The sequence below is a fragment of the Ctenopharyngodon idella genome, chromosome 1, assembly GCF_019924925.1.
Source record: "Ctenopharyngodon idella isolate HZGC_01 chromosome 1, HZGC01, whole genome shotgun sequence".
In the NCBI taxonomy this organism is placed as follows: Eukaryota; Metazoa; Chordata; class Actinopteri; order Cypriniformes; family Xenocyprididae; genus Ctenopharyngodon; species Ctenopharyngodon idella.
The window spans coordinates 20525789-20538395 of record NC_067220.1 but is presented as its reverse complement, the minus strand read 5'-3'; the positions used below and the strand labels follow the sequence as shown (position 1 = coordinate 20538395).

The 12607-nt window shown below is 36.0% G+C and overlaps 1 protein-coding gene across 1 annotated transcript in view; it reads left to right on the top strand.

Moving 5' to 3' along the window:
• The window catches only part of adgrl3.1 (adhesion G protein-coupled receptor L3.1), a 124504-nt gene that overhangs the window by 102326 nt on the left and 9571 nt on the right, over positions 1-12607 (top strand). Inside the window, 3 exon segments of the mRNA XM_051916618.1 lie at positions 3701-3767; positions 5225-5316; positions 9269-9437. Of these exon segments, the coding sequence (XP_051772578.1) occupies positions 3701-3767; positions 5225-5316; positions 9269-9437 (328 nt within the window).

Genomic DNA, 12607 nt, shown 5'->3' with positions numbered 1-12607 from the left:
TGAGGTAAATGTAATACTACATGACATATTGTTTACGAACTGTTTTACTGACATCTTTCCGTGGTTGAAACACTGATTGAGCGATTACACGAGAAATGATACGTTTTAGTAAGTTGTACTGTATCTTTCAATATACCTTCATGTTCATTTTGTAATGTTAGTAATGAAGAGGATGGGATGAACACGTTCACTCGCGCTCCGCGCTGAGGCACCCATACAGTGATCTGTCACGCCACATCAAAAAGCGTCAAAACGGCATTTATTGTTTGAATTTCGTGATAAAATGGACCGAATTTGAAAGATGGCCCTTTGTTTCTTATCAAATGTAACAAAACACAGAGCCTATTGTGATTATTGGTGGTTAATGCTGGTTAAAATAGTTTAGGCTAAAAAGCATTACTCTGCGCGCACCCTTTTGGATTGGAGTGTGGATCGCCTGTGACTGACTGTATTCATCGTCCAACTGCATGAACCTAACTGCGACGTCCATACCGTGACGGTTCGGGACGAATACATGTACCGTTACACCCCTAATATATATATATATATATAAATTAAAATGAAAGTTACAACTTAAAAATGTGAATTTCAGTAGGCTATAAAAACATGACAACTTGCCCCTATAGTTGCCTGAATTTATTCCAGTGTGGTTTTATTGTGTTCACTTGTTTATCCAACAGATCTTACAAAAATATAATATTGGTATTTTAGTTTGAAGGACAAAATTCATAAAAATATTTTAATTGAAGAGAGCTGTGAAATACACTTGTTGAAAGAAAAACGCATTTATGTAATTGGACTTTTTAATCAAAACCTTTTAGTTACAGTTTCTCCCCTACATATTTAAAATACAATTTTACACAATTATTCCACACAATATTTACTCAAAATCCACTAGAAATAATAATAATAAAAAAACATATCACTTATTATTCATTGACAGCTCTCTGTAGATTTTGGAACTAACATAAGGGGGAGGTAACACTTGAATTGGCCAAGCGGACACAACTATCAGCCAATTAATCTGTCTGGCCAATGTATTGGTCTACCACTAGTGTGATGTCCAAAAGGCGTCTGTCAGCTTCCAGTTTTGCTTCCAAAGACCCAGTTGCTTTCTTACTAGCAGTGTTGCCTAATGGCTAAGGAAGATTGCAGGTTCAATCCCAGGAATTAGTGACACAGGAAAAGAGTTACTGAGATTACAGACCTGCTCTATTAGCACTATGCCCTTGAGCGCGACACATCACACCAGACTGCTCAAGAGGGAATGGCTTTGCAATTAGTGCCCTGAAAGTCACTTTGGATAAAAACACTGCTGCTTTGTGGCAAATGACTTCATGAGCACAAATAACTTGACTTAAATCACAAGTAATTATTTCATTAAAGAGATACTGTAGTTCACCAAAAAATGAAAATTCCTTCATCATATGTTTACCCTCAGTTCCAAACCAAGGATGTTCAGCTGTTTTTCATCCATACAACTGACCGTTCGCAAAGACCCGCCCCCTTTAGTTACTGTTGCTATGGCCGAAAAACCATGCCGATCTTTCGCCACACATCATGTTCTCACGCAGTGAAAAATAAATCGCGGAGCAAAGAGGACACTGACAACGCATCGACAGACAAGACAGAGCAGGTTACTTTTGATATGAAACACAATCTCATATTTCAAATTTTGTCATTTTTAAAGAAATGTAAACAATAAATACCGTTTTGTGGCTCTTTAATGTGTCCTGACAGATCGCTGTAGCGCATCAGATCAAACGGCTCGTGAACCGATCATCTCTTCCTACTAGTTCATTTATAGCATCAAATAAAAATGAATGAACATCATAAGGAATGTTGTTTCAATCGCAGAAAGATGTCAGAACACACCATTTTTCAAATTCAAGTCCACCTATGTTAATCTGCTAACTCCCCTGACTGCTTTGTCGGACAAAATGGCAGATTCAGCGTTATGATTGGTTAGATCGCCTGTCAATCAAACTCCTGGCAAAGGGTCAATTAAAACAATGAGGTCCAAAAAGGAGTTTTTGAAAGATACTTTTACTCAGCAAGAATATGACAGTAAAGACTTTTACATTGTTACAAAAGATTTCAGTTTTAAATAAACTTTGTATTCATCAAAGAATCTTGACAAAAAGTATCATGGTTTACATATAATTATTAGGCAGCACAACTGTTTTCAACATCGATAATAATAAGAAATGTTTCAAATCAGCATATTAGAATGATGTCTGAAGGATCATGTGACACTGAAAACTGAATTTACAGCAGTCATGGCTGCTGTAAATTCAAGTTTGCAAAGACATGAATAATTTACACTTTAAAATATATTAAAATAGAAAAGTTATTTTAAATTGTAATAATCTTTCACAATATAATTTTTTTTTACTGTATCAATTGTATTTGATACTGATCAATACTGATCAAATACATAAGACTTTTTTTTTTAAAAATTACCCAACCCAAACTTTTGAACATTAATGTTAGTACACCAAATATTAATAAAGTTAAAGACATGTCTACAAATACACAGTCAAAACATGCTCCTCTCTTTGATAGCAATAAGCCACAAAATGATCAGTGAGTGGAGGAAATCAGAAATCCCTCTAATGCCGTCTACTCCAGCAAAATGCTTTGCAAGTGCCAAGCACATCAGATCAGGTTGTACTTAAAGTCGCTTGTGTGTTCAAGAGTTCTGAAATGGGCAAACTGGTGAAATTGCCCTAATTCATATTCATAAAGAAAACTGTTCAGCTGGCATTACTGCAGTTAGTGGCCAGACACAGCCGTGAGGGATGTTCACTCAGATAAATATTTCAGCAAAAATCATCATTTAAAGATGAGATGCTGAATGTGGCATATGAATAAGTGGTGGTCACTCAAGCACACAGTCTCACCAGACCACAGAATTAGGTCACACTCATTTAAAAACAAGAATTGAATGCAAGGGAGGGAGAGAAGGAGAAGAACACTATTTTACTGCACATCCTGTTAACCTGAGCCAACAGTGGAGATCTAAACAGGGGCATAGAGATCTTTATGCAGGGGAAACGTGGCCATGCCACTTTCAGAACATTCGTCCCCACACTTTTTGGCAGATGATCAGTGCTTTTCATGCCTTAATGTGTCCCGCACACTTTCAAATTATTCCTACGCCTCCATATAAAGCATAAAGACCATGTCCCCATGGTGGAGAGGAGCATAAATTAAGGTGTTGTCATGGCAGATGGTTGGTGAAATCAGTGCCAGGCTGGTAAGAGCTAAAATATAGCACAAAGAGCATGTCTGCGTGGCCTAATCCCAGCGTACATGAATTGAAATTCCTAAAATATTTATAATCCTATTTGGTTTCTGCATTCTCTAGCATATGGTATCTGTTCTTTAAAGAGGGAGCATGTCTGACTTGGTGGCCTGGAACACACACACACGCACACACATATACACACACTCAAACAGCGATGCTTCCACTCCTGCTGGGCTTTAGAGGTGATTTCAGTATAGCAGAGATGAAGAGTTTAATAATTCAGCTTTGGGTTGTCAATCACCCCTTGAGGTTCCGAATGTTCAACCAAACATCAGGACATTACATATAAACATTCCTTCCTGGAACTTAAACCTGCTTTGATCTTAATTGGAAAGGGTTGGAGATCAATTTCATTTGAAAATCTCTCTCTTGCTCTCTTTTTCTGTGTAGGTGTTGGCTCAGGTTAGATACTTACTTTATCTGGAGTTTCATTGGGCCTGCAACTCTCATCATCATGGTGAGTTTAACACACACAAACACACACACTGGGGGTTTAGAGAATGATAGAGCAAAGCCAATTCCACACTGGCACGCACACACACACACCCACACTGGGGGTTCAGATAATGGTCTGTCGAGGGCATTTTCCCAATTACGGGAAAGTCACAGTCACCCTACAAGACAAGCTGAGCAACCCCACTGCTATATATAGAGAAAGAGGGATGTGTGCGTGTGTGCATGCATGTGTGTGTGTGTGTGTGTGTGCGTGTGTGTGTGTGTGATCGTGTGTGTGTGTGTGTGTGTGTGTGCGTGTGTGTGGTTCAGGTGAACCCTACGTTATCGGGACAAAATGTCCTCACAAAGATGGCAATATCTGAAATCCTTGTCCTTGTGGGGACATTTTTTGGTGCCCGTGAGGAAAACAGCTTATAAATCCTACTAGGTGATGTTTTTTGAAAATGTAATAATGCAGAAAGTTTTCTATGATGGGGATTTAGGGTTAGGGAATAGAATATACAGATTATACAGTATAAAAATCTATGGAAAGTCCCCATAAAACATGAAAACCCAACATTCCCAACAGGGTTCCCATTAGGCATGCACTGAAATTTCATGAGAAAATAGGCTGAAATCTTGGCTGAAACATTACTTTAAAAAAATCAGATAACCAAATGTTTGACATGGAGAAGAATCATATTTACCCGTCATATAAACATCAGCTACTGATATTTGGCCATAAAACTCTCACATTTACAGTTGAGATGACAAGTTGTTACAGACGAGATGAGTAGCTGCTTTGACACATGATGAGATGTATGCGGACAAAACCATATATAGACATTTTCTGTTCTCAAACACATGTGAACACTTGTCTTGTACATGCATTATACAAATCTTATGTATTATACTGTAGGGTAAGGATGTGCTTGTACTCAAAAAACATCACTCTGGGAGTTATTGTGATCTGCACATCATAATAATGTGTGTCAAAAAAGCAAGCTTTTTGGTATAGGCAATATCACATTCATCAACACTGACACTTGCATAAATTCTGTTCTGTACAGTTATCAGTTTGTTTAAACATTGTTGATTTGGGCCAATTTTTATTATATTATTCCAAAAAATAAGTCTTGTTTAAAATGAGAATTTTCAGTTGCAGTTGCATCATTATTTTTGTTTTGACCAAAAAAGTTCATTTGGTGCATTAGTAGTTCCCATAATGATTTTCAGGCTTAGAAAAGGCATGGAAATGAGGGGACTAGAAATGTGAATCCTCTATTGAGCCATTCTGCTTTGTTTTTATTCATTTAAATCTGTTTATTCAAAATATTAGTTCCTGACATACAAATGAAAATATGCCTCATAAGGATGGCAAAGCCATGGAAATTAATTGGTTAATAATGTGAGAGTCTTCTTTTATAGTTTTAAACAGTTATTGCATTGTTTTATACATTTTATGGTTTTTTGTTGCAGCTAAATGTTATTTTCCTGGGCATTGCACTTTATAAGATGTTTCACCATACAGCGATTCTAAAGCCTGACTCCGGTTGCCTGGACAACATCAAGTAAGTTATTTATTCTGTGTTTCAATGTGTGTGTGTATGTGTACTTTATTGCTTTTCCTGCTTGCACTGCAACTGTCTTCATTTTCACTAAACACACAATTGTCCTTTAATTTCAAACTGCTCCTTAGAGGTGTTTAAATGAGAAGAATGTTCTACTGCCTATCTAAAGATAGACACAGTTTAAAGTGTCTTTATCTGTCTCTTTCTCCTTGATGTTTGAGTTCTCCTGGGACCGAATCAGTAATGATTAAATAAAAAAACTTCATAAATCACATTCCCTGTGCTATTTATTCAAATTAAGTCAGCATCATCTTTAAGAGTGCTAGGACACAAGGGGCTGGCATATTAGGGTGTATTGAAACACAGCCAGTAATGTGGGGGATCAGAAAGTGTGCAATGCACAGTGTGTAGTATGGCTCATCTATACACTGCAGCCCATTGGCAGACAGTACATGCTGAATCTAGGTTAGTTAGCATATTCCAGTAATTGATTATTCTTTTTGATGTTCAGAACATAGGCAGAGGAGTCACTGTTCAAATCTGTGACCCAAATGCAGAATTTCTGCTGTGTTCTGAAGAGATATTCATGTTATACAACAGTTACAGTACTCTTATTTGATTGGACAAGCTGCTGTTGATACATAGTACAAGAGCACTGGGATGTTCCGAAATATCAGTTTTTGCCTTAGTGGTAGGGATTTTCAGTGACTCTTTCTGTAGGTTACTTCGATAGCCAGTAGGTGGCAGCAAGTGACTTCTTTATAAGTGAGTCATTGACTCAATCACACAAAGGAATGGTTCAAAACATTGATTCATTCAGGAATAAAACAAGAGACTAGGTGAGTTCGACGCAGGCTGATTGGTGTATGACATCAAAGTATCGCAAGAGCGATTGGAGAGCAGATGACTCCATATGCTTTTGAATTGCTCTTGCGGTACTTTGATGTCATACGCCGATCGGTCTTCGAACACACCTACTATCTTTTTGAGTGAGTCATTGAATCATTTACTGAACCAAATTGTTAAAACAACAGATTTATTCATAAGCAAAACAGTGTTCTTTTAGTATTATTTAAGTAAGCAATAAGGTACTCGAGGCTGTGCTGTTTCATGAATAAGTCACGGCTGAAGGGCGTTGTTAAGCACAACGCGAAGCGGAGTGCCTGCAACCCCTTCAGCCATGACTTATTCACGATACAGCACTAGCCTCGAGTACCTTATTGCTTTTATAAAACGGTTACCACACAATACAAATATTAAAGCCAAAAATATGTATTAATGCAACTTTCATGAAGTAAACTTTAACTGAAAGCCTTCCTTCCGCCGGAAAAAATAGTCCCTGACCGTGAACAGCAACAGAAGTTACATTATAACGGCATTAGATGGCAGCAAAGACTGTCTTTATGAGTGTGTCAGTCAGTAGCGAAGACTTTTACATTGAAAAGACTGAATTGTTGTGAACACGGAACAAGACGCAACTGACAAATGCTTTGACTAGCGCTGTCAGTCACAGGAAAACCCCTTAACTGTTAAAAGGATAAGATAATACATCGGACATTTAAACAGATTTTTTATTATGAACATAGGACTGACATGAAGGAAAATGCTCTTCTACATAATACAGTAAGCTTCAATGAACAATATCAATTGAGAACAAACAGTTTACGTTGCTACGAGTGGTTGCTAAGGGTGTTGTGTAGTGATACACAGAACCGTTGGGTGAAGCGGTCATAGCCGTGTTTTATCGTGAATAAAACAGCTATTGACCAATCAGTATCAAGGACAGGAACTAACTGTTTTATAAATACTATTATAGTATTTATTTTATTTAGATATTTTATTTTGAATTAGCTTTCATTTTGGTATTTTCAGTTTTCATTTTCATTTCAGTTTTAGTCATTTTGTTATGTGCTTCTGTCATTTTATTAGTTTTGTTTTTCCTTATTCCTGCTTAGCCTTATACTGCTTTAGCTACTTTGAAACTAGTTTCATTGGATGAGCAAAAATAGACAAAGTAACTTCCAATATTGTGTCTGAAATAGTTACTAAATATTAACTTCAAGTTAAACAAAACTGTTTACCATGTTTACAAATCTTCTACAGTGCCACCAAAATTATTTTGTATACTTAAACCACACTTAAAAATGTATGTCAGTACATTAGATAATAAAAACCAGTTGTAATTTAAACACTTCTAATTAACAGTCAGATATTTATGGACAATTATGTGTTAATGTGTCTTTGATTTAACCATGTTTGCCAACAAACATATAGAAAAACATTAAACAAAACTATAGGTTGGTAAGCTGCAAAAACAGTAATATTGTGAAATATTATTACAATTTAAAATAACTGTTTTTTTTTTTATTTTAATATATTTAAAAACATAAAAATGTAATTTATTCTTGTGATGGCAAAGCTGAATTTTCAGCAGCCATAACTCAAGGCTTCAGTTTCACATGATCCTTCAGAAATCATTATAATATTCTGATTTGGTGCTTTACTGACCCAAAAGTTTGAATGGTAGTTACAAAGTCCTAGTGTCATTATCTAACCCTAACCTCAGCACTATTAGTCTCTTTGTTTCCAAATCAGTAACACAAATAAGACTTGTTTTAATGAGCAGAGACAAATGGCTCTGCAAGCATAGGATACATGGCTGATTTAATAAATTCTAGCTCTGTCTAAAGTTAAAGTTAGAAAGTCTGGCCCAGTCAAAAATGTAGCCTCAGCACAAATTCCATCCAAAGTCCTGAAGTTGGTGTGCATAGAATAGATTATCTTGAATCCAGTGAGGTGATTGGCTTCTGAGAGCTTAACCCCACCCACCATCGCAGTTCTCACTTTGTCAAAAGGTGCAGGGGCTCCTAAACTTACTGGCAGACAGTTGTGTTGACTGAGAAAATTCAACCATATTTCATCATCCTCATCATCATCATAAGAAATTTTCATTTTATTTGTTTGTGTTTTCCATCTCTTGAGTTTGTTTTGTTTTATTTATGATGTTTATGAATCATTCATCAGCCTCATCTGTCTTTTTTCTTTGTTGTTTCCTTTTCCATCCTTTTTTTCTGTTTTACATTTCAGCATTCTGTTGAGGCATGGCTTGTTATGGATAGTCACTGGTAAGGGTCTCCAGCCAATCAGAGTGCCAGTTCTTCGAATCATGCATTCTGATTGGAGTGTTTAGCTGTGTAGTTCCTCCACTGTTTGATTGATTCTCTGAATGTTAAAATGATTTAAGTGATTCATCAATTCTGCAACATGGCTCTTTGAAATGAACAATGTAATTATAATTCTTCATGAGTGCATGTTCTCTTTTTGCATCAGCCCCGAGTTGGTTCAAAATCAATATTTCTGTCTGTCTGTCTTTCCATCTTGATCCGCCATTATTTTTTTATTATTATTGTCTCTGATGGAAACAATAATTCATATTTACTGTCTCTCTGTATATCTTCTCAAAAGTTTCCCCGTCTGTCTGTCTGTATGTCTCTTTCTCTCTCTCTTTCTCTCATACTTTCTAATGATCTTGTTTCAGTGCCAAACATTAGCCTGTCGCATTAGCTCAGTTCACAGTATAAATGGGTTGCAAGCTGATTATGTGCGAGTCTAAGTGCGCGCGTGTGTGTGTGTGTGTGTGTGTGTGTGTGTGTGAATGACCCCAAAGAGTAAATGACATCACTAAATGAGTGTGAGGCTCAGTGCTAAGTACAGACTAGTAGACATTATGGCTGGAGCCAGCTTGACATTTGACTGCTGTAAAATAATGCCTTTCTCCAAGATGGTTTACATACAGATCCTACTATTGTTGAACTGAGGAAACAGATGCAGACTAATAACATAACATTTTAATAAACTTAGATAATATAAACTGGCTTAGGTCATACATGGAAGTGAGTGTTGAGTGTGTTTGAGTATCTGTTTCATTTATCTTTCTCTATCTCTCTCTTAGGTCCTGGGTTATAGGTGCCATAGCTCTGCTGTGTCTGCTGGGGTTGACCTGGGCATTTGGACTGATGTATATCAATGAGAGTACAGTCATCATGGCCTACCTCTTCACCATCTTTAACTCGCTGCAGGGAATGTTCATCTTCATATTTCACTGCATCCTACAGAAGAAGGTGACTCACACACAAACACACATACACATAAGGGTGATTCTTCAGTTAGTGACACTTTTGACTACTTGAGAGCTTGAAAAATGAACCTTTTTTAAGCTGTTTCATATGCACTAAAGCATTTATCACATCAGATCGTGGCCTTGAGCAACCTTGGATTGATCGAGTGGATTTTTGATATTGTTTGTGATGGTAATGCCATTTTTCAAGTTTTAGAGAAAAAGCAAGTTTGCTAGCAGTGAATAAGTTTCAACTTACAAAACATTTATTGATTGTTTCTTAATTTTCAAATACTAACTGGTTTAGTAATGACACCTAATAAAGCTACTCTTGGATCAGGATGTAAAAAAGGATGTTTAAAAAATTCTATTGAACATTCAAGAATCCTGAAAAAAGAAGTATCACAGTTTTCACAGAGATATTGTGCAGAACAACTGTTTTCATCACTGATAATAAAAAATAATGTTTCCTGAGCACCAAATCAACATATTAGAATGATTTCTGAAGTCATTTCATGTGACACCGAAGCTTTGTCATCACAGTAATAAATTAATTTTTAAAATATATTTTTTAAATTGTTAATAATAATTTTAAATTGTAATAATATTGCACAATATTACTATTTTTACTGTGTTCCTGATTATAAAAACAAACTTCTTTCAAAAACATAAAAAAAATCTGCCTGACCCCAAACATTTGAACTGTAGTGTATATAAAAAGTTATAGGAATGTTCTTGGAAAAGTGGAAGTAGAATTTCCTTGATTTTCTTAATAAAATATAATTGTTATTCTAATTTATTCCTTTTTCTGAAAGTAGAATGATTGTTTTTTTAAAGCATTTTCTTTTTCATTCAGATCATCCTAGCTGACAAAAAAGTTCCCCTTATTTGAAGAATCACCCATGTATGTTATGCAAACATCTGCAGTATTGCAATCACGTGCACACACTTGTACTGAGGCTCAATTGACCTCTTTCCTGGGCATTTTACTGAGGGTTTACTGGCCTCTCATTAGTAACGATCTCATTAATCAACCCTTCTGTCACATGCATGCTCAATTAGAGACCCTCAGCTCATCAGATTTATTTAGCTCATGATAGATTTTAAACCTTTTAATTATCTGATGGCCGACCGGTGGATTGCTTCCAGAGTCATTTAGCATTAAAATGCTCGTATCCACATTCCACCGGTGCATTTTAGCTGTAGAAGGAAACAGATATCGATTAGAGAAAAATAATATGTGTATGTGTGAATTATGTATTGATGGACAGAATGATTGGACTGTTGTGGAATTTGATTATGTATTCCACTGGCCAGCCTTGAAGCTGAAATGTCAATTTATCATGTTTCTTTCACATTAAATAGATGTGCGTGCAAGCAACTTCTAAACCTAAAGTGGATGATTTCATAACATTTTTTTATCTAATATATTGGACTCTCTACCTAATGGATCTTCTTAACGCAGCATATATTCTCTCAAACACCCACAAGAAGCTGTTTTTACAAGACGAGGGACTGATCTAGGCTTATTTGGGTTTTGTGGAGACAGCAGTGATTTAAAGTCCTGTTTGGTTGAGGTCTTTGAGGAGTTGGGTGTGCAGTCATCCATAGAGACAGAGGAATAAAACCGTTGGATTTTATTTGGCCGATCTTAGAGAGTTTTCTTTCAACAGCTGCGCAAATAATAACACAGCGTCCATGTTAACAACATTAAAAAGCAATTATAGCTGTATTATTGCTGATACAATGGGGAATTTTGTACTGATATTGGTCATTATTGTTATTATGTCTAGATTTTTGGATGGAGCAATACAAATTTTGGTCCTTGTTGTTTGAGAATTGAGGTAAAGGTCGTGATGCTGAATGTATGTGTATTTTTCCTGATTGAGATTACAGCGTTAGGAAGGTCGTCCAGCATGCTAACTATTGAAATCATGTAAATGATATGAAGGTTCATGCCATGTACACGAAAGTTCACTTTCCTGTTCACAAGTACAGACATTACACTCAAATGCGCTTGCACAGATACACTGTAATCTGCTGGAACTGAGGTAAACTGAGTGAACTCTTTAACACAAGGACACAAGAAATGGCCAATCGATGAAAAATGTAATCTAATTACAAGAGATGCTGACTAATTAATCAAATCACAATTAATCACATACACCAATATTTGCTGAGATAATCTCCCAGATAAAGGCTTAAAGCTTGAAAAATTGTTTGTGTTAGTCATTCATTTTATAAAAAGTTTATAAAAAGGTGCAAATATCACAATTAATCCATAAATATCATTGTGTTTTCGGGAGTTGTACCACATAATATTTTACAACCAAAAAATACAATTTAATTCATAAATTAAAAACATGCTTATCATAGAAGAGAAGTATTCAAGCCATTGTATGGATGAACTGCATTTGTATTTTTGCATGTGTGTATATATTTATATATGCAGTGGCTATTTGCAATAGATGCTATTTACACTAAGTGAAAACAGCATATTTTCTTAGCGATAGATGGTATTTACACTAAGTGCAAATAGCTGTAGATGCTGTTTGCACTAAGTGAAAATAGCGATATATTCTATTTACACTAAGTGACAATAGCAGCATTTTCTTAGTGATAGATGCTATTTACACTAGGTGAAAATAGCGATAGATTACACCATGTAAAAGTATCAGTTCTTTGCAAAAAGAGTAAATAGTAATTCTATAGTAATTCTAAATAGTATTCTATCTATAGGCTACTTTATATTGGCAGATACTATTTGCACCTCAGTATTTTTGTACATTAAAGGAACACTTTTTTTTGAAAATAGGCTCATTTTCCAACTCCCCTAGAGTTAAACAGTTGAGTTTTACCGTTTTCGAATCCATTCAGCCGATCTCCGGTCTGGCGGTACCACTTTTAGCATAGCTTAGCATAGTTCATTGAATCTGATTAGACCATTAGCATCTCGCTCAAAAATGACCAAAGATTTTCGATATGTTTCCTATTTAAAACCTGACTCTTCTGTAGTTACATTGTGTACTAAGACCAACGGAAAATGAAAAGTTGCGATTTTCTAGGCCGATATGGCTAGGAACTATACTCTCATTCCGGCGTAATAATCAAGTAACTTTGCTGCCGTACCATGGGTGCAGCAGGCGCAATATTACGCAGCGCAATATTACGCAG